At 40.3% G+C, this 23,609-nt stretch overlaps 1 protein-coding gene across 2 annotated transcripts in view; it reads left to right on the forward strand.

Moving 5' to 3' along the window:
- Positions 1-480: 480 nt before the first annotated feature.
- TPK1 (thiamin pyrophosphokinase 1) overlaps positions 481-23,609 on the forward strand; it is a 302,576-nt gene continuing 279,447 nt past the window's right edge. For both annotated transcript variants that reach the window (XM_058028031.1, XM_058028038.1), the window contains exon 1: positions 481-772. In XM_058028031.1, the coding sequence (XP_057884014.1) occupies positions 730-772 (43 nt within the window). In that variant the 5' untranslated portion in view covers positions 481-729. The remainder of the gene's footprint in view (positions 773-23,609) is intronic.

Genomic DNA, 23,609 nt, shown 5'->3' on the forward strand with positions numbered 1-23,609 from the left:
TTCCCCTGCATCCCGAGGGCGCCGGCACACAGGCGGCATGCGAGGCCACGAGCACTCGTGGGACAGTTTTTATTTCCCTCCGGTTTCCATGGGCTGAAAGCCATTTCAGGACTTTCCCTCCGAGCCAAGCGCTCGGTACTGCGCCGCCGGTGCTCGCGGCTCTTCCCGGCCTCCCCAGAGCCGCTGTCCCGGGATCCGCACTGCTCAGGTGCCCAGAGAGGCCAGGTACTGCTCCGCTAGCTCCCGGTCCCCTCCCTGCCGCTCCTGTCCCCGTCCCTGTCCCTTCCCGCTCCCGCCTCAGGCGCGCACCGGCGCTCTGGGGGCGGGGCCTTCCCTTAGTCCCGCCCCCTCATCGCAGGCCCATAGGCCCCCGCCGCTGCCAATCAACGTGTCCCGCCTTTCCTTCCCGCTGATGGCCGAGCAACGGATTGCGGCGGCCATCGATTCCCTCGGCTTGCCGTGCCGCCCCGGTGCCGAGCACGTCCCTGTCCCGGTCCCGGTCCCTGGTCCTGGCCGGGGGATGTAGGAGGACGCGCGGCCGAAGGTAGCCGGGCAGTGCCGCCGCCTGTCGCCTGCAAGGGCGGGCGCAGCCGCCGCCGCGGCCGTGTGGCTGTAGGCGTTCCCCGGGGAGACCGGGAAGGGGCACGGCTGCTCCCCGCCTGCCCCCCCGCCGCCGGTCCCGCCCGGCTCTCCGTGCCTTTGGCGTGTGCCTGCCCGTGCCGCGGGGCCATGGAGCGCGCGTTCACGCCGCTGGAATGCCTCCTGCCCGCCGGTACGGTACCTCCCGCCCCAGCGCGCCCGGCAGCCCAGGCAGGCAGGGAGGGGAGCGGGGCGGCCGCGCCTCCCGCCCGAGCCGAGCCTGCCTCCGCCGAGCCCCCGAGCTGCGGAACGGCGCCGTGTGGCCGCCCCGCCGTGTGTCCGCCCCGCTCAGGCTGAGTTTCGGGCTCAGTGCAGCGGTCTGGTACCGTGTTAACCCGCGCTGCAGTCCAAATTGTCATTTAAACCCCGAGCCCTCCGGGTTCAGTGGGTGCTTTCCGCTTTGCTGCCGCCTTTCCTCGGCTTGGCCGGGCAGAGCGCTGCGGTGTCGCCTGGCTGTCCCGCGTCTCCTGGCTGTCCCCTAGGGCAGGGGGTCCCCGGCTTGGCATCCATCCCCCGAGTGCCTTTGGCTCCCCGCTCCTGCCCTGTGCTTTGCCTAGAGCCACCCTTGCACCCTGCCTTGCCCTTAAGTTCTGCACAGCAAAGCTTTCAGGGTTTCTTTGGCTTTCCCAAGCTATCCAACAGCATTGTGGTTTTGGCACTATTCTTGAGACCCGAGAGGTGAGCTTTATTAATATGCATCATTAACCTTATTACGTGTCTAAAGGATGGAGCACCTGTACTAAGCACAGGCTTATCCAAGGGCTTGTACACAGTTTGGAATAGGCACCTCTTCTTCACTCCGTGTTTGCACAGTCTAATTCAGTTGGGTCCAATTTGTTGTTCAGTGACACAATTATAAACAGTAAATATTTTTTATCTTTTTATAACATGATTTTAAAGCTGCATAAAAATCTTTTTGGCACAGCAGCTGAATTCTGACTGACTCTGCTCTTTTCTACTCTGTTGTGGCACAGACACCAGCTGCTGCATTGAGGTAACTGTTGTTATTTATTTACTAGTAAGATCTGTAGGAAGGGCAGAGTTTAACAGAATGCATACTTTCAACAATTCAGTGCATTTTTACAGCTAGCATTTTAAGAGCATGTTTAAATTCATTCCACTATGATACATTTTTTTAAAGTCATGCTTCTCTCTGATTCTTCAAAACTTCAGAATATGGTCAGAACTGCTAACAGGTAAAGCTGCACTCAAGGTATTCTTGCCAGAAATGTGTATTTGACAGTGTGTGGATGTGGACTTTGAGACACACTGTTGCTTTGGGGGAAAGAGGGAATGACCATGTAGGTGAGATTTTAATGGGTGAACTTTGATTCATTGTGACATTATGCCCTCTGGCATACAATAAGTGATTATTAAGTATGTAATAAGGCCAAACAAAAAGCTGGCTTTAGTTGATAAGAGGACTGTAGGGCTTGCCCTGTGAGGACAGGCTGACAAAATTGGGCCTTTCAAGCTGGTGAAGAGGTTGCTGTGAGGTTGTGTGGAGACCTCATAGCAAGTGTCCAGTATCTGAAGGGGCCTGTGGGGAAGCCAGAGAGGAACTCTCCATCCAGAGCTGTAGTGATAGGACAAGGAGTAATGGGCTCAAATTCAAAGAGGAGAAATTTAGGTTATAGATAGTAGGAAGAAATTCTTTACTGTGAGGGTGGTGAGACACTGGAACAGGTTGCCCAGAGAGGCTGTGGGTGCCCCAACCCTGACAATGTTCAAGACCAGCTTGGATAAGGCCTTGAGCAACCTGATTTAGTGGGTGGTGTCCCTATCCACGTCAGGGAAGATTGGAACTGGGTATTCTATAAGGTCCATTCCAACCCGTTAACATTTTATGATTCTATAAATTTGTCTCTGTGGAAGTACCAGCATTGCTGTTTGTATTATAAGCTAGTTGTCTTTGATAGACATTGCACAAGGCTAGGACTACCATATGTCTTCAGTTTCCAGGACTTGCCTGTCTTTTTCTTTAGTTATGTCTGGTTGGATTTGAAGATTGGAGATGTTTGTTCAGTTTTCCTGTGACCCACGGCCTTCTCATACCAGAGGGTCCAGCTGGATGTAAAGAAGCCTGATTCTCTGAAGAAAAGTCTGCTACTTGCCTATAGATCAGTTGGTTGTACAGGCTGTGCCTGTAAAATGCACAGTGGTTCTTCATCAGGACCCTTGTCATCATTACAGACATTCATTAGCAACTGAATTAGCCTGCTCAAAAGTAATCAATGCTGAGCAGATTTATTTGGCAGTTCCACCGTTTAAACTCTGGTATCCCACTTGGGGAACTCAGAAATAAGGTTTTCAAAATTGGATAGCTACAATGAGCCTCCTGATTTCTTCTGGAGAAGGTAGCTACCAGTAGTTCCTCCATCTGTTTGCTTCATTGGGATTGGTATTTAAGTGTCCAAATAGTATAAAGCTCATCAATGAAGAACATGGCACTTCTTAGAAACTAAACATGAGCTTACAAACTAAACCCTTTTGAGGCCATTGAAGCACTCTGGGCCTTGCCCCTTTCCTTCAATACTATAAATAGTATTATGTATAGCAATATGTGACTGTGTTTATGGTGGGGAGACTGTGAAAGATTCATCAGCTATGTTTCAGAATTATTAATTACTTTGTTTCTCTTTTTAAAGTTGTTCAGAAATTACTCTTTTATTGATACAGGATAGAGTAAAACACTCCCAAGTTTTAGAACATTATAATATTAGATACCTGAAGTGGAATTTCAGGGCCGTGTAGGCCTTGGTAATTTCATTCAGTGTAGTTAGAGTAAGTTCTTAGATTGTACATCTCTCTCTATCTCACCTGATTGATGTTCAAGTAGTAGATATTTGAGAACTGCTGTGCTAACTAGTGTGCTCAGGGACTTTGAACATTATTCAGTCACACAGCTGGAGCACAGTTGAAAATCACCATACTACAGTTAGAACACCGTGCTGTGGACTTCAGAACTATGTTGATTTGCTTAACATAGTTCAGAATGGGTAACAAGATAGAATTTAAAGTGGGATTGAGTTGAAATTTATGTCTTGCACAGTGGAAAAAAATATTTTCATTTCCTTGTGGAAGGAAACCTTTAAAAAGTCTCACAGAAGGCTCCACCACAGAGACCTGCACACTGTGTGAAAGGGTCAGATGGAAGCTTCACAGGCAAGGCTCTTGTAGAAGGCTCATAATGATGTCACACTACAGCCTGTGAGTTCATGACAAGAGTAGCTCTGTTTATCTGGAGCATCCTTTGACAGCCTTGACATTTCTCTCCTGCTGTTTGTACCCTTCTCTTGCACTGTCATTGCCTCCTGCTGCTTGTCCCACACTGTGCTGCAGGCACTTCTGCAGAGAGACAAGTGTTACTAATTTATTATTTTAATACCATGAACTTTGGGAGCTGAGTGTGCCGTGCTTGTGACTGCTTAACAGTGGAAGTACTGCAGCATCCTCTAATAAGGTTGCCCCTGAATACCACTTGAGATTTTGAGAAGGGCAGAGTGCCAGTTTCCCAGGCTGTGTTCTCTCACAGGGAACGTTTTACATTGCCTGCTGCATCATGGCCTGGATTCTTGCTCATCTCCAGATGTGATTAATCAATCCTTGCCTTGCACAGTCCTTAAAGTGTGGCTCAGTATTGGTTTTATCAAGTAGAGTGATGCAGAAGGATATCTTCCTCAGTTTATAATGCAACAGCTCCCAATGTGAATGTCTTGCTTTGTGGAGGTGGAGGGGCTGCAAAGAAGTGTCAAATCTTATTTATCCCTCTGCTCTGTCCTGTGCCTCGCTGAGGGTATGTTGGAGCTGAGCTTGCTCTGAGTGACAGGGAGCCTGTGCTACCAGTGGAAGTTGGTTTCCCTGTCCCCACTTGTCCATGCCCTGAGTCAAATGCACTCCTGGACTCCACTGTGTTCAGAACTGGTGGTTAGGCGTGGTTTGCTCAGAGATGGGTGTGCTGCCTTTATCTCACTGAAGCAAGGTCATCTATAAGCCATGAGAGACAGATCCACAACATATAGGACAAAGACTGCTTCAGAATGACGGAGAAAATATATAGTCATCTCTTTGTGCAAAGGAACTATAAAATCCTGCATTGAATTTAAAGCCAAGAGAACAAGAGGAGGCAACAATATGCTCTGAATGCTCTTCCATCAATCTGCAAGCTTGATTGTCTCTTGCTTTACTCTGTGTCTTTACTCTGTGTCTTCTGGAAATGTTACTGGCTGTAAACGAGTTACCTCTGAAAGGATTGTCACCATATCCCTTTTAAATGCCTGGAGCTTGAACTTTTTCCTTGATGTTCCCTTTTATCTGACACTAAGGATTCAAAGGTATTTTGTGAAACAGTGACATGCTTGCCATTTAGTGAATGACCTCCAGCCAGGTACACATGCCAATGAATGTTTAAATGTCCCTTTACTAGAGCTCTGCTTGGTATCTATAGTGCATTATCTTGCCGCCTAATTCACAAAACTCTGTGATAGAAATCAAGACACTCATGGGACTAGAAAATCAACCTGATGGTCTCTGTTAGTTTCTGAATATTAAAGGTGTGTGGAAAAGGTGTGGAGTCCCAAACTATTGGATAGCTCTACAATTTTGCAGGGTTTGTGCCACAGCTGTTGGGTCAGGCTAGTGAAGTTTTCAGGTGAATCAGGTCATTCAGAAGCTGTTACTGAGTTCACTTAAACTGAAAAAGTGTTAACAGGGGTGTCAGTTCTTCTAAGAGTACTACTGGCATTCCTTAATGAAATTAGGAAGCACTTCCATATGGCTCTTACATTGTTCTGTCTTTTTAACTTAAATACTTTCAAAATGCTTTTTTATTTTTCTGTCAATGTTGCTGACCCACTCTTATTCTTCATTTCATTTAAGTAGCAACACCCTTAATCTAGTCTAGTTACCTGAAACTCATTAGTTTTTTTTTTGAAGTAGCTCTTAACATTCAGCTACTCAGAGCCTGCTGCTTGCTAATCAGCTGGGTCAGCATTTGTTCTGTAAGTATTTTTGTGTAGATTACTTACAGGTGCACTTATGAGTGAAATATTACAGGCAGAATGGCATTTAAAAGACACATTCATTGTTAACCTTACTACTCTCTTTTAGATCTTTGCTTTCACTCATGGAAGGCTTTTGGAGTTATTTATTTGTTATTTAATGCTTTCTGTGCAGGTGTGTTATTTGGCATGGGGTAACAAGGCATCTTAAACCATTTTAACAAGGCACATGTAACCATTGGAGCTAATAGGAAAATGAATAGATGTTTACTTATTTTTGACTTGGTTTTGTACACACACAGGGCCAGCTTTTGAAACGTGTTGACCTCAGCTGCTGTTTATGTGGATGTTGGATTCTCATGTTCTGCAGTGTCTGCACTGATAGTTCCATATATTGCAGTCACGAATAGGGCATAGCTCTCTTTTGAGTGGGAATGTCATGGTGGAGGGGTCTGAGGTCATCTCAAAAAACACAAAAAGCCAAAAAAGGAAAGAACAAATCAAAAGCTAAAACAAAATCCACCTCCAAAAGGACCACAAAGAAGCAGCCTAACAAAAAGAACCCCAAATTAACAAAAAATCTTCAAGACCTCATAGAGTATAAGAGCAATAATGATGTTACTGGAATTTCTGAGACAAAAACATTCATTACTGTTTGCCCAGATAGTAAAGCACCTGGATAAATTAAATTCCTTTTGGAAGGTCTTGTTATTTTCCATCAGCTGAGGCTTAAAGCTAGGAAATACACTAGCTGATCTCCTGTAGTCTTTTTTTTTTTCTTCTTTTTTCTTATCTCTCTTTTTTTTTTTTTTTTTTCCTTTTTATTCCTCCTGTGATATAAGGAGATGGGAAATCCACTTGTTCCAGTCATCAAATGTTCATGTTTCTTGTATCCAATTACATGTGTGCAGGACCACTGAAAACCATTTAAACTTGTTAGTGTTACAAGAGCAAAATATTAATCTTAAGAAGGTACAGGTAGTCAAAGAGAATAGTGGACTTTCAGCTTTTGTTTCTCCTCTGCTGTATTCACTTGCATGTCTCTCATCAGTCCTTAAAACACTACAGCAGTTTCACACCACCTTCAGCATTATGCTATATCTGAAATCTGTGTGTATACATATATATAAAAGTTAGTTATACTTTCTGGAAGTGGAAAACAGAAGAGGCTTTGTTTGTTTTTTAGCCTGTTTACAAAGCTCATCTAAGTTTGATTTAGGAAGAAATTGAATATGAAGCATAGAAATGAAGCACTCTATTTACTCAGGAGAAAACATAACACTGGTAGATTTCAGATTTTTCAAGATCCCAAATAACAAATCCCAGGCATCCTTGTGCATTTGCTTTAGGTTTGGGCATCCTGGGATATTAATCAAAGGTTAATCTTTGTAGAAAATAGCTGCATCAAGAATGAAATTTAAAATCAAAGTCTTAAAAAAAGCAAACTAAAAAAAACAAGTAAAGAAGCCACCTGAAAACAAGTTAAAGGATTAGAAGCTTCTTTTCATTAGTCAGTTCTCATCAGCTTTCATTTCTAATTAGTTTTAGGTTTGGATGTCAGCTCAGAGGTCAGGACCTTTAGGAACAACGCTGTTAACTTTGTCCGGGGAAATTACTAGTTACAAATGTAACCTTTTTTTTTTTTTTTCTGTGTGACATAAAAATAACCACGCCAGTCTCAAAGTACCATTGTTGAAAAATGTGGATAAAAGGAGGGGGGATGCTTGGCTCCCTCTGCCTTCCAACCAACCAAAAATCCCAGATTAGCAAATAAACCAACAAACCACAGAACCAACTCACAAATAAGGTCCCAACAACCCAGTAGTAGATCTTATCCAGTACAAAATGTAGTAAATCAACAGGAGAGAACTCAGATATGTACAACTGCTTTTTGGTACAACACAGAACATTTCCTATCTCTGATTTCTACACAGAGAAGGGAATTTGCAGTGTGTCCAGCGAGGTTAATTAATTTGATCTATAGCCAAATAATTTCAAGATGGAAAAGAACTGAATATCAGTTGTCCTTTCCACCAGAGTATAGCTGAAATATAACCAGTTCTTCAGATTTTTGCCTTACATTTTTCTGTAAAATATAGCTGTGGTGAATTAGATGTGGGTTTATGGAAACAGGTTCTCCATTCCATTCAGGTCTGACCTTAAACATGAGGAATATGATTAACAGTGTTTGTGTAGTATTGTCTTTGCAAAATTAAAAAGAGAATTGAGAATTTAAAGTTTTACAGGAATGTTCTGTTAGTTAAATTTTACATAGAGAGCACACTTAGTAGCTTTTGGATTGCTTTAAATTAAATCTGTTGCTGTATATCCAACAGCAGTTGAAGCTGCTGGAAGGCTTTTTCCTGTAATTTCCTAGCTTTGAATTTTATTTTGAATGGCAGTTGAATTTTCACAGTGCTAGTGCTGATTCTTTGTAGCTTATGTTGATGGATTGTCTGCCAGGCTTCCTCTCTGGCAGGACAGGAGCTGGAGGGATGCATGTGTTTATCAGGCCAATTGAAATAAATAGGAAGCTGGCCAGTGAATTCAGTAGGAGCAGAACCTGTACCCTCACCATTTATTTATTTATTCTATAGTTGTGACTGGTGGTGTGGGTTCTGTTTGGCTTTATTTCTTGTTTTCTCTTGCTGTAGCTCTTTTTTTCTGGTCTATCCTTTACCCCAAATTATCTGGTCAGCACTGATACCGGGCAACACAGCAATAAGTGAATAGTTAAGAAGTATTTATATGTACAGTCTTTGACCAGATTGTTCAGTGTCTTTGGTGGCAAAAACTGTGTGTCTGACAGAAGGAAGTTGGCTTTACTGCGAAAGGAAAGCATGTTGATGTTACAAAACACTGGGAACTCGACTAGAAAAGCTTTGACTTCCATGACAGTATCAGTAAGGGTGTCTTTGGACTTGCTTGGTGCAGGCACAGCAAAATGTATCAGGAAAGACATTCTTCCTTCTATTTCTTGTTTCTCTTTTTTCCACACAAACACAATTCACAACTATGTATTCTGTATAAGCACAGACGAAAGAGGAGAACTCAAGCACCAGTATGGGTTGGGGGCCGACCTAGTAGAGAGCAGCTCTTCTGAGAAGGACCTGGGAGTCGTGGTGGATGACAGGTTGATGATGAGCCCTCGTGGCCAGGTGAGCCAATGGTTTTGTGGGGTGCATCAGGAAGAATGTGCCCAGCAGGTCAGGGGAGCTGATCCTGCCCCTCTACTCAACCCCAGTGGTGCCACATCTGGAGTGCTGTGTCCAGTTCTGGGATCCACAGTACAAGAAAAACTACGACTATGGAACTACTTGTCCAGTGAAAGATGGTCAGGGGTCTGAAATGTCTCTTAGGAAGAGAGACTGTGAGAGCTGGGCCTGTTTCATCTGAAGAAGAAACTAAGAGGGGATCTTATTAATGCATATAAATGTCTCAAATTAGGGTGCCAAGAGAATGATGCTAGACTTTTCAGTGGCCCCCAGTGGCAGAACAAAGAGCAATGGCTATAAACTAAACCACAAGTAGCACCAGCTCAACATAAGAAAGGACTTCTTTACATTGAGGGTGGCAGAAACCTGGAACAGGCTTCCTGGAGAGGTTGTGGAGTCTCCCCTCTGGAGACATTCAGATTGTGCCTGGATGAGTTCCTGTGTAACCTGCTCTAGATGACCCTCCCTTGGCAGGAGGCTTGGCCTAAATGATCTCCAGAAGTCCATTCCAACTTTAATGATTCTGTGGTTCAGCTTTCATAGAAGAAGGGCACTGATATGCCAATGAAATCTGTGTGTGAGATTTATTTACTTCTGTAATTATAGCTAATTTAAGTGTGGCAAGCAAAGCACTGACCTGTAGACCAGAGCTAAGGCTAAAGGTCTGGTTTTTCAGGATGAGTTAAAAGGCTGTTGCCTTTTTCAGGATGAGTTAAAAGGCGACTGCACTTGGGCAGTTTTTCAGCAGGTGATGTGACTTAAATCACTCAAAACATTCTTGGGGTTGACATGTGTCACAGAGCAGCTGTGAAAATAGCATCAATCTCCAGGTGCTCCATTTTGAGACTTTGTACTCTTGATGAGAGTTATGTATGGGGAAATCCTGGAGGCTGAAGTGAGGTTTGTACCAGGGAGTTTAAGCTGTGCATCAGTAATTCTTACAAGGCATCAAGATCTCTGTGTGCTTTAAATGTAACCGACAGCAACTAATGCAGATACTTTGATTCCGGCAACACTTTCATTTCAGGAAATCAGCATTCTACAAGCTGTAGAGGGTAAAGCACAGCCTTGTGAGTATAGCCTCTGTCCTCATATGGACATTGTTTCCCTGTTCAGTTTACAGATATGCTTAATAAGCATCTAAGCAGTGTTTTGCCATACTGTAAATCCAAAAGAGAAAACACGTTAGAGGGCAGCTTGGGAGTCAAGCAGCTAAAGATCTGCTGCTTGGACACTTGGAGTGCCAGACAAAGTGGTGCAGTGTCTTAGCTGCTGCAGATGCAACAAAAATAGCTCTTGGCCAATGTGTGATCACCTAATTTCATAATGAGTCAACCTGGGCACAGTGGAGGTGATTAAGCTCTGATATGAAAGTGTTTGTCTCCATATTGCCATTTCCTGCTACAAATGGAAAATTTGCCTTTCAAGTTTCCTAAAAAAGAGCATGATTTATTCTTAAAAAACACACAGCAAGAAAGAAGGAAAGGGGACATTACTGAGGAAACATTTGTTAAGGGCAAGTTAATGTTTGGCTTTCTGGACTCTGCACAGCAGTGTTCTTGAAATGTACAGCCACAAGACTTTGCCTCAAACTGATGTAATGACTCTGCTGTCATGAGACCCCCTCTGGAGTACTGTGTCCAGCTCTGGTGACCCCAGAATGAGGACATGGATCTGCTGGGGGGCCACACAGGTGATCAAGGCGTTGGAACACCTCCCCTGTGAGAACAGGCTGAGAGACCTGGGATTGTACAGCCTGGACCAGAAAAGTCTCTGGGCAGACCTCAGAGCAACCTCTAAGCTTTCCAGTACTTCTGGGGGTCCTACAAGAGAGCTGGTGAGGGACTTCTGCCAAGGACATGTAATAGGACAAGGGGGAATGGGTTTAATGTGAAAGAGAGTAAGTTTAGATCACATCTGAGGAGGAATCTCTTGACTGTGACAGTGGTGAGGCACAGGAATACGATGCCAGAAAAGTTGTGGGTGCCCCATCCCTGGAAGTGTTCAAGGCTAGGTTGGATGAGGATGAGGTCCTGAGTAACCTGGTCTAGTGGAATGTGTCCCTGCCCATTTCAGGGGGGCTGGAACTAAGTGATCTTTAAGGTCCTTCCAACCTCAACCCTTCTATGATTCTATGATATAATTTTCATTGTAGATTGGTTTTATCTTCAATTCTGTCTTCTTGAGATGCTGGTGTGTTCCTGCTGTTATCAAGAGTGCTTTCCTATTAGCTCTGCTTTCTTTGCACAGAATCCACTGTGGGAGTGACATTTAGTACTGTATGCACAGGCTTTGAGCCTTTCTAATGACTTTGGTAACTATGAACAGAGGATTTAAATGGTCATTTTGTAGCTGTGGGAAAGAAAATAACTGATGGCAGATGTTCTTCCTTGAACTGACTTGTTGGTAGGGTTTTGCTTGGAAACTATATGTCTTGGTTCTCTGTGCCTCTGTTTGCATTACTGTTCTTATGTATTGGTGAATAGTAATGCTGCTGCTGTATTTACCTGATTAATAGTAGCAGGTTTTGTCACTTGACCTTGTGGAAGAGTTTCTTATTTTGTTTTAATATGCTGTCCTGTCATAAGATCAAAAGTTAAAGAGTTTTGTTGGTGCAAAAATTTAAGTCAGTAGGAAGTTTGATCTGCTGTGTAATGTTTTTACTGTGTTTCTGTGACCATGTTTGTCTTTTATTTGTTCCTCCTCGCACCCACAACTGCCATAGTTGTGTTGACAAAGCCCCAGATGTACACCCAGTTACACAGAAAGCAGTTGCTGCTTGGGAGGAGCAATAGCAGTGCTAGACAAAAGAACAAAAAGATTCCTTTCCTTCAGTGTATATAACACTCCATGAGAAGGTTTTTTTAAAAGCAACATGGACAGAGTGTTTTGTAACATGGACATGCTTGGCGTGTCTCCTTTCCCTGCAGCAGGCTGTCTTCCCTGCTGATGAAGTGTGAAGGGTGTGTGAAATTATCTGTCAGTGTCTGGCGTCCCCAGAGAGGACAGGGAGTGATGAGAGCTGGGTTGTGGCCTTGGGTACCACTCGGTGGCGATGGCCATATGGTGTGGGACAGGGGGCACTTCCAAGGGGGTCACAGCAGATGTTTTGATGGCATGCTTGTTGCCAAAAGCTTTGTGTCAGCCAGCCCCAGTAAGGGGGGGTTAGAGCTGTCCCAGGGGTGCACTTAAGGAGGAATGCTCTTTAGGTAACACAGTGTAATCTGTTATTTGCATTGCATTCAGCTGTATTTTGTCAGGCAGACAAAGGTATTTGTGAGATGCAGAGGTTGGACATAGGAGCCAAACAAATTCATACCTGAGTCAGGTACTGATCTTTTACCTGGGAAAGAATAGCCAACCATTTGAATACTCACCTGGAGGAACACTGATACAGAATTTGCCTTAATTGCAACTCAGCTTGAAACCAGGATGAGTTTCAGGCTATCCTGTATACAAAAGGCTAAACTAGATTGTCAGAGTGATCCTTTCTGGCCCCTTAGTCTATAAAAACACTTGGCCTGCCAGAGACTTATTTTCCTTTCTCTTTAAGTAGAATGGACAGACTTGTGAGGAAAGAGAGAAATGGGTATATCTGAGAATGGGTATGTCCTGCAGTGTGAAGTTGCTAGTCATGTGAAACAAAGGAGGTGTTGGAGAATAAGGAGCAAATTTCAGAGCTCTTGCAATGCAATTCAGAAATTTAGAGGATGGTACTTCTTCCTTTTGTCTTGAGTAAATTGCATTTTTCAAATGGAAAAAAAAAAAAAAAAAACGAAACACCCAAAAACCCTGTAATATTTTGGTATTGTTCCTAAGTATCAAGAAGAAGTTACTGCAGTAAGATTTTACTACACACTGTGCTGAATTTACTGTTGGTTACCGTGAGCTATCAAAAGCTTTGAAATTATTTCCATAGAATCTATTCTTATTTATCTATAAATATTATAACTGTGAATCCCACAAGGAGAAAAAAAAAAGCTTGGATTTAGACAGCAAAATGAATAGTTATGCTAAACTTATATAACATTATGCACAACTATTCTGTTTCTTACTGGATTTACATTTCTTGAATACATTTGCTGAAATAAATAGCCGGTTTCCTTTGGGAGCAGAGTTGGAACTGAATAAATGTAAGGCCTCCAAATATTAACAAAGAGGCTGAACTCTAAACCAGTGTAGTTATGCAGCCCATATAATGTAAATTAGAACAGTAGAGAGGAAATCTAAAGTTAATGCATAGGAAGAGATAGTAATATTATGTGAGAGTTTATAAACTTCTAGTTTTGTAATCTTGTCCTTTGCTGTTTAGTCTTTGCTTCTCTTCTTTTCCCCAAGCAGCAAATACATATGGAAAATGTACGTTTTATGATACAAATACTAGGTAAAAGGAATTTTGTGACTTTTCTTGAGAGAAGGAGCCATGAAAAGAGGAGAATTTAGGAAGGAGATCCTACCGTTCTATTCAGTGGAAGAACCTTTGCAGCTCACAGTGTATCTGCACAGAATTGTCCTATTCATTGTTTCCCCAAGAGCATGCATAACAGACCTTGGAAATATGCACCAATTATATTGCAGTTGGGTAAGAAGTGAATTTCAGTTATAGCAAAGATGGCTTGAGTTAGATATTTGGGGAAAAACATGTAAGTGGCAGGAGGAAGCACTGAAATACATTATTTGAGAGGATGAAGTCCCTGTTGCTAGGAGTCTTTCCTTTTTCAAGGGTACATGGAGAAGAATGAAGTAAAAGCGGAAAGAGAACTGGGTCTACCTAGGGGCAGAAGAATAAACCAAATGTACAAAACTTCAGTGTACAAAACTGTAGAAGACTGAGATGGGAATTTAAGAATCACATCGGTAGACTCAGAGGCAGTTACCTGTGTGCATGTTGGTCTCAGAAGGGAGGACAGGCCATTTCTGCACACATTCTCACTCAGGTGATCAGACTGCCTACACCTGGGCTGCTCAGGCCAGCAGGATTTGTTCTTGTGGTCTATAGGGTTCATCCTGCAAATTAATGATGCTTTCTTCTGCAGTACAATAATAACATTTCTTTTTAGCTAAATCACAGATGATGTCAAAAGTTGACAAATATATGAAAAGAGGTATGAGGAGTGTAAGCTCTGTAAGTCTGAAATATGGAGGGAAAACTGGGTGTAGAAATTGCTATGAGTTTTCCAGATGGTGAAATCTGCCTCTGTAATTTCATTTGATCTGTTTCCATATTGCTGATAATAAGCACTTGGATTTGTAGAGGTTTCAGAGGGATTACCTTGGAAAAAACCCTGAACATTTTCAAATTCTCGTATATTAGTTTTTACAGATGATCTTTCATATTGATGAGAAACACAAGTGTGTTCTATAGCCTGTGATGCATTTTCCAGGAATATTCTTTCTCTTTCTCTCCAAAAGACTATAAATTTTCAAAAAGAAAGCTTCTTTCAGATAATAGATCCTAATTTTTTTTTCTCAAAAGCTCCAATTATGTGTTTCCAAGGGTAAAAATCAGCAAGAGAATGCATCTGCAAAGAGTTTTTCTATCATTTAATCTACTTCATAGTGAAAGAGTTAATATATTTAGTTTTCATGCATATCACTCTTGAGAAAAATTCTGCTGTCACTGTAGTTTCTGTAGTCATTATCTCCAGTGAGAAAGTGTGTCTCAAGTCACAGGATTTCTGTTGAGTTGAGGTACATCAGTTATGGAATGTCTGCATCGTGTTCATCTGCTGCATTGGCAGATGGCTGAGGTGAACATCTACCCTCTCTTCAGCTTTAAAAATCAGAATTGGTGGCAGCTTTGTCAAAACATGTCATCATTTGAGGGGTGGTGTGCAACAAACCACTGGCTCCACAACACATTCTTGGCACACAAACTGGGGCTTTGAAACAAGCTGCATTCTTACTATACAGCTGGGGGTTTTGGTGGGAGTTTTTTTGTTAGTTGTGTTTTTTAGTTGTTATATACATAAAGTTTGAGCTACTAACCTGCAGCAGTTAGGGGAAGGGTGTGACACTGAAACGTTTTCATTGATACCTCACATAATGAGATGTGTGCTTTGCTTACATTGAGATTTTTGCGTAACCCTTTAATTTGTTTTGGTAGCCCTGGATAGGTCTGTGAAATGACTGTACTTAGTAACTCATAGCAACTGCTTCAGAGGAATTAAATGCTTGCAGATCACAAGGGGAGAGCAGGAGGCTGGGGAAGACTATTTCCTGGACTGTTATGTCCTAAGTTCCTGGATAGTTTGAAGTCCCCTAGGGAAGGAAAGAGGGGTAGCAGTAGTGCTGGTTTTTCTGCTACTCTCTCACAGTAGGCTGTGATCATAGATGGCACAGAAAGTAATATCATAAAACTGAGGGAAGGAATAAAGCAAGATGCAGGAAAAAATATGAGTAATCTCTAATGACATGATGATTTGGATTAACTTGGTAGATGCCAAAAGCCATTTCTTTTTATTAAGAAAAGACAGCATCCTGTCTGAGAGGACAAAGATGACATTTTGTTCTTTAGGGGCATAAAACTAGTTTTCCTGATTATTCCTGACATCTTTTCGTTCATGCTATGGGCTTCATTAGAGGTTAGAAGCAAATAACCAATCTCTTGTGAGAGTGAAACAGGAATGGAATGTGTTAAAGGATTGAAATGTACTCACATTGGCACCAAATCCTAAAATGATGGTGTTGGAATTCCAGAATAAGATGATGGGGAACAGTATGAGATACTTAGAGTATGTTACAGAGGCAGACACAGTAAACTTCTCTGAATGTAATACAGAAAAGTCTCTATTAAGAAGACATTTACATGCACCTAATACTTCTGAAGTTTAGTTTAACTAGAAGGGTGGACTTTAAATGTAGTATTGCTCTATTTTTTCACACCCTCAAGTCCTCACAGCACATCTGTGGTAGAGGAGGTAGATAACAAAACAATATTCCTGTCTTGAATGCTTTAAAATCTCATCTTGCGGAGAGCAGCCTCCTGTCTGAGCCTGGCTCTTCATGGTGTCTGCTCTACATGGAGGTGCCCAGAGCCTGTGCAGAGGCACAGCTTATACAGCACTGACAGCCAAAAAAGAGCAGCTAAAATAGCATAGGTATGGAAGAGGTATTTGGCAGATCATTACACATATATAGAAATTCAAAAGATAGCTGAAACACTATATGTTGTTCTACAAACCTGATAATTCATTTCCATTTTTGACATCCTAGTGCTTTACCACATTTTGTATGTATTAGAGAGGGTTTGTTCTGACACTACAGATGTTCATTCAAGTTCACTGTTTCTCAGCTATTAAGTACAAAGTTGTCATTTTTTTCTTCATAACCATGAAATTTATTTTTTGCCTTAAATATTAATATTGCTGGTTATTCCACTTTTGTGCAATGGTCCCTGGAAAAGGCTTTTTTATGCTGCACAAACAGTTACATTTTGTCAGTTTTTTCATTTCCAATTATCATGAACCTGAAGGTACATAGGTTTCTTTTCCAAGTCCTATGATGCATAATATTGGGTAAGCTTTTAACCTTGTTTTGCCTTAGTTCCTCATCAACAAATTGGAGGCAATTATACTTTCTGAAATGTTGAAAAGTTCTGAAGTTTAGCCAATAGTAAGGGCACTTTTTTTCCCTTTCTTTTAATGTTCATGTTAATTGTGGGTTCTAATATAATACTGTTTGCTTAGAACCTAAAGGACATTCCTTAAATCCTTGCAGAAAGGATATCATTGCTATTTCTTAGATTAAAGCCTCTGCTGCTGACAGTTTGAATGCCATCATCAGAAACAAAGCAAATACAGTTGAACAGATGTGGTATAAAAAATATAGTGGTCCTACCAAAAGGTTTTTTTGGCTTGTTTTTCTGAGATAGTCTGTTCATAACGTTGCTGATTTGACTGCTGTTTTCAGTTCATGATTCAGCAAATTACAAAATCTGTGACAAAATCACAGAAAAAAGTATTTTTAGGAAAGATCATTCAGAATATTATGATATTTAGGAGCTAAATTAAGAATTCTGTCCTTTCAGAGGTAATCTCACCATTGTGGAAATGCAGCTGACTGCTGATGGGCCTCTGGCATTTCATGACAATATTTATATAAACCGAGAGCAAGCTCTGCTTTTTTCAGCAAAGCAAAGAGAAGAGATTCATTTGGTTTGGGGATTATACCACCAGCCCATGACACAGTGCTAAATGTGATGTGTCTTTTCAAGTGACCTTTATCTTAACTTTAATATTTCATAGCCTCTTTGGGGAAGCTGTTTTATCTGATTCTTTCATGTGTGAAAATTTACTTTACCATCCTTTAGCACCTTTTATGCTGTTTAAATAGATATTTATGTTTCTACATTAATAATAGTGTTATGAACAGACCTGACTTTTTGGGTATTTAAAATGCTTTTACAATATTAGAACAGTACTTATACCATTTGTGTGATGAAAAATTCTGTCAATCACGAGTAAAGATGGGATCAAAGATGCTGAGATTAGAAATCCTTTTTTGAATGTCACGAGTTTTAAATAATAAGTACTTTTCTTATTAAGCGTTCAGTTGCTGAGAGAGAATGCAGGAACAGCACCTGTAGCCTCTTTTGAAGGTCCAGATTCCCAGTCCTTTCAGAATGAGGCACTGTAGGTGGAAATAATTGGAAAATAACCTTGAAGGTTTCTGTGCCTATTTGAGTGTGAATGGATGGATGTCAGACCTAATTAGGCCTACTGAGAAAAACATAAATGTCAATCGTTTTTTACCAAATGCATCCAGCTTCTTTTGAGATTGTGAATGGGGTCCAGTGAGCATACAGCCTGCTTTATGTCACCTTTCTGTCTAAGGTCTTTAATTCTGTCCCCTGTGATAGATGGCATTTGATTTTTCTTGAAAACAAAGTCAAAGAACTTGAAAGTAGACATTGCCACTCCAGTGCTTGCTTAGCTGATGTGTCCACTTATAACTTAACTAATGCAGAGCATTCAATGAAAATGGTCCTTTTTTACCTCCCAGTGCTCCATAGGATTTAACTAAATCACAAAGCTGTGTTTCTTTTGTTGGAAACTTGATAATCCCTCCAGTGCCTTGTTTAACCTGTTTTTTTATTCTATAGCTATGATTTTATCAAATCCTTTTAGAAGTATGAAATGCATTTCTGTTTTCAGCCATGATTGTATGTAAAAGGATCTTTTCCCCTTAGTTACCTTAGGGTGCACCTATTGTGCACACTGGTATTAATCTTCTTGCTAAGTGAGTTACTGTGGTGTTGCTGGGTCATCATTAAATATGTACTGTCCTTCAAATCTTTTCTCTCTGAGTGGGTTCTTAAGAAATATTTCTAAAATTCCAGCTGTGTGCTCTTGTAATTTGCTAGAAATAAGTAAGTTTCCCTGGGGAATCCCTTAAGAGCATACTAGGAATAAAAATGATATTGTCTAGAAGTGGCATCACTCAGTCTGTAGAGTCTCTGATTGTGCTGGCAAGGAAAGAATGCACCTTTTAAATTTGTTTGGGGAATCTGGAGAGAACTGGCAGTTTGATATTATCCACATGAGAAAGTTTTATTAAAAGGCATGAGCCCCACTGGGTAAGTAAACGTTTACAAATCCCTTTATGGACTCTATTTTGTTATGTGAAAGCAGCTTCCTCCATTCATCTTAAATATTCCCTAAGCAAAAGAACTAAAAAAAAAATCCCAACTAAAGTAAAAGTATTGGGAGATGAAGGAAGAGTATCATGTAGCTTTTTTTCCAAATATAATTAAGTTGTTGAAAATCATACCTTCCAGATATCTATTCAGCATTTTCTTGGAGACAGTCCCTTACTGGGACTGGACAGGTGAGGGGCAAGTCTTTAATTTTCCAATGCTAGCATTCAAATCATCGAAATAGGAAGAAAAATCATCAAAGGTCCCATTTTGACCCCAATTTGAATAATAGACTGAAATTTTGGTAACTGTTCACATGGCTTGTCACTAGAAAAGTTAAGATTTGAGCAGCTGACTCCCTGCTTTCAGTGTCTCACTTCCTAGAGATCAGGCAGTCCTTGGAACTGAGTTCTGTGCCTTGCAGTTCTCAAGATTCAACAAACATGTGGCCCGTGCTTGTAGCACTACATGGTCTGGAGATTCCCCTGTTCATTGTGCTTCTGCCACTAGAGTTTGGCAGGGATTTGTATATGATTGTGATTCAGATTAGCAAAGTAATTGCCACACTTCTGAGGGCTGAGACTTTACTTTTTGCAGATGTGGTCATTGAGAATAAGTGTATAGGCTGGCTAATACACTTACTCATACAGAGTGTGTATAGGCTGGCTAATTGGAATTAAAAGGGTAATTACTGGGAAAATGCTTATTCCTTTTCTCTTGAGAACACACTGTTCAACAAAGTCATTATTAAGCAGTTATATATTATACAACAGTACAGGTTGGCTTGATGCTATGTGGACAATGCCCTAAGTTTTTCAAAGGCTAAATTAGCAAGGGATGTTTCTGGATAACAGGAGAGGGTTTTGTTATCTGTTTGCACTTCTTGCATATTCTGCAGTTAGGGAACGTTGCTTTTAGGATGCTCTTTTATTACTTTCTTTGTTGTTGCTCTCCTTATTTCTGAAAATTTCCCAAGGTTATTCCATATTATCCCATTATACTTTTTTGAGCATGAGGGATGCATTATTAAGACAGACTAGCAAACAGTATTTAAAAGGAATTAAAACCTGTATTTGGATTGAAATATGTCCTGAAATATGAGGCCTCTAGGATAGGGGAAATTAATCTGTAGACTAGTTCTTATAAAAAAGAATTCACATGCTAGTTCCAAGACAACAGCTAGGGTATTTGTAGTACAAACTATGAAAAAGAGCAAAGGGAAGCAGAAGGGATGGTGTGGTGTCTCTGGTCAGCACCATGCTTAGTAAATATGGCATGCAAACCCTTAATTGCCAGTCCATGCCTGTGGAATTGTGGCATCTGGTGAATCTGAGAGGTTTTTAAGAATAATATGTAGTGAACTGTTCACAACAGTGGGATGTTTTCGTTGAAAGCATTGAAAATTCAAATGTTGCTCATAGGTCTTTTAGGCTGAAATCGTTGCAGGACATCCATGAACAAAGACATGAACAAGATGTCAGTACTGACAGAGAGGAGCCAGCAGCAGAGGGTAAGGACAGCATCATCCTCGGATAATGATGCCAGTAGTGGGATGGTTCAAAACAGTGGCAGGAGAGGGGTCATCAGAGGGCCTTCAGACTTTTGAAAGTGAATAAGCAGTAAAGAAAAAAACAAGGAAATCTTTGGAAAGCAAAATAAAAAATGGAGACAGATATATGAAAGATGGTGAGAGACTTCCATAAGGAACATGTTGGCATTGTTAACTGGAGACTTGAAACCATTCAATTCTGAAGCAAGGGGGAGTAAAGTGTATGCAGTATCACCTGGTGATGGCAGAGTAAGAAAGACTGTTTACTGCTTACAATGTCTTTAAGTCTAAATCCCCTTTTGTTTTATCAGGTTATGTGAATTGAACTGAAATGTGTAAGCAGAATTGGACTTGGCATCTGTCATGTTTCTGTAGTGTCAGAGAAATATTTTGTGAAACAATACAAGCTAATAGCTGTAGACTTCATTTGCTCCATTGTTGCATGTGCCTGCAACATTCCTTGGAGAAGAATCTTCCCTTTAAGCATTACAGATTCTTCAGAATTATTACCTGCATAGCACAGCTTACTGCTTTTTCAGTACTCACTCTGTTTGCAATTACACCCATGCCTTTTAGTTTTGTTTCTGGTGCCCATAAAATCTCTTTCTAGTCTTAAAAAATAGCAGATCAATCTATGCCTCAAAGGAGGACGGATCTTTCAGATTTTTAGCATGTGCAAAAATGATAAACTAACAGACTGTTCAGGTTCTTTATAGGTGCTGTGGCTGTGGACAGATTGTTTGGATTTTGAGCCTGTGAACTCTTTAGGCCTTTTAATTTGTTCAATTTTATTTTCATATTCATATCTAAATTTTCATTTCACTTTTAATTAGTTTCATTATATTTGATGGCAAAATGTTGCTTTATCTTCACTGTTAATAGTCTAATTGTTTCTCTTGCCTTAAGTAATATCTCGTTAACTTTATAACCCATCTTTTACACATCATCTACAGAATTAATTTCCCATGTATGTAGTTGTATTGTCTGCAGCATCTTTCCAAAAACTTCCTCAATTAGCATTTTTATTGTTGTATTGGTTTCTTGCCTGTAAGAATTAAGCTGAGAAGCCTGTTGATAAAATTTAATATCACAAGTTCATGGTCTTTCCAGACCTTTTTATTAAAAAATCTGGGTAATTCCCTGTTGGTGAAAGAGCTAAGCATTTATGTAGGTCTTTAAAAAAAAAAACCCCAAACAACAACATAGCAAAAAGCCAAAAACTCCAACTGCCATGCAATAACTGAGCGCTGTTTTCTAAATTGAAATTAAAATTGTCAATAAACTTTTGATGTGTGCAAACAACAGATGTGATTGGTAGTTTTACAGGAGAACTGGTGAGTGTAGTGATTGTTTCCCTTAAGAGAGTATTTTATAGCCCCTCTCTGTTGGTTACATTCATCAGAAAGAATTAGTCTGTGTAGACTGGAAACGGGTGCTGCAAGCACATATGGTGTAGCTTTTAAAATACTCTTTAATATTTCCTTCCTTTCACTGAAATTATATTGCAGAAATATAATAAAGTTATGGTAGGCTTCCTCATCAGCTTTGGCCATCTTCCTTTAACATCTTTAATGAGAGTATTGTTTTCTTCTGTGTGTGTGTGTGCAAAACACATTGTAGATTGTGACATGCTCCTTGGCTTTCACATTGTGTTAGCAGTGAGGACACCTTGGATATGGGAAGACGAGAGACTCTTCTTGGGAGGTGCAGCGCTTCTGCACGGGGTCTAGTTCTGCCAGGAAAATTGTGTTGTTGAGACATTTGTTCACTACACTTTAAGCTCTTTGTTGCAAGTTATTTTGGGAGGGATGAAGCACTGAAAAGTCAAGTTATTAGTCACAGGTGTGGGTGAAGTAAAAATAAAAAATTCCATTGAAAATGGAGCTTAGTGGAAATCTGGGGCTAAAAATACAACACTTTTTTCTTTTTTTTTGAGGGAAAAAAACCAAACAAACCTCCAAAAAATGGTGGTTCCCTGTCACCCAGTAGATTCAAAGGAGCAGATTGCCTGCTCCTGTGGAGTTCTAGAAGATCAGGTCTGCCCCACTCCTAAAAGAAAGCTGCTGTACTCACTATGTGTCATTTTCAGAAGAGTAAGGTTAGATAAGCACCTATGTTCACAGATAATTTGTGCCTTTACTGTACATCTGGAGTAGAGAGAAGAATTATTTGTCCTGGAAAAATAGTCAAATCTTTAAAAGATGTCTTTGTCCTAAATTGGAACAAGAAGTTGAATTCTCAGAGATAGTCCTAAATTATAGTTGAGATCGACCAAAGCCTTTTCATTAAAATTATATATTTATATTTTATTATTTTTTTAAATTTCAAATGTGACTGTTCAAGTTCATGCTTTAAGAGTACTTTCTTTTTCAGTGAAATATCTCACTTGGAGAATTAGGAGTTAGGATTTTTGAACAGCTTCAGAGATTTTTAAAGCAAATGTATTTATCAAACCTCATCTTTCCTGTGAGCAGTTTTACTAATGACTATTCTGAGACAAAAAGATGAAGGTGTTTTCTCAAAAATTGTCCCAGTTTGCCCTATCCTGCTGCATGTTTTTTCTTCTGTAAACTCTGATTTTATCATTCCACATGATAAAATAAATGTGTTTCTTACAGAAATATTTTAATTCCAATGCTCTTTAAATTTAATGTTTGCTTTTATTTTTTGTAAGATAACAAAATCATGACAGTCAAGGAGACTACTTTGATAAATAATACAATTCTTGCATAAAATCTAAGCAGTAGTTTATACCTACACTTCAAAAAGGAAGGCGGAACAAGGTGAAGTAATTTAGATAGGCATACTTTTTCTATTAATTTCCATAAGTTTGCTGAACAATCCTGCCATACAGAAGATTATTGTGCATTGTAAATACATTATGGGGAATCTTAAGATGGAAGTGATTCTTTCTATATATATAAAATCTATTTTTTACTAATTAAGATGTGTCTAGTTACAGATTGTCACCTGATACACCTTGGTATTTTCTTATTTATTTTGCTATTGTTGTGCCCACTTGTGCTAGCACCAGTTCTGTATTCCCTAACTTTCTTCTAAGGTGTGTAATCAGATGTTAAAGCACTTCAAATACAGGTATTGCAGCATAAATATAGCTAGGAGCTTGACTTTAGATCATTGAACTTGATGAATGTTTTGTGTGCCACAGGGTTGGATGAAAGCTGAATCAGATCAGACCAAATTGACTGTGTAAGGCAAACAGATGCAATTTTGCACAGCTAGATTTTTTTTAAAAGTATAGGAATAGGTAATGATGACTATTAGTGGTGTGGAATGTTTCTATGCAAAGAAATTAAATGGATTAGGAATTCAGCTTGGAAAAGAAAAGACAGAAAAAATATAGTAGAAGCCTATAAAATTGTAAGAAAAACCAGGAACAAGTATTTTGTGTTTGTGGGATTTGTTATTATGTTGGATTTTTTTTTGGGGGGGTTTTTTTTTTTTTTGGTTTTTTTTTGTGTTTGTTTTTTTTTTTTTGTTTTGTTTTTGTTTTTGTTTTTTAATGCCAAAGCTCAGGGTATAATATCAAACATGTTCCATGTTTATAG

Source organism: Melospiza georgiana, chromosome 1, assembly GCF_028018845.1.
Source record: "Melospiza georgiana isolate bMelGeo1 chromosome 1, bMelGeo1.pri, whole genome shotgun sequence".
In the NCBI taxonomy this organism is placed as follows: domain Eukaryota; kingdom Metazoa; phylum Chordata; class Aves; order Passeriformes; family Passerellidae; genus Melospiza; species Melospiza georgiana.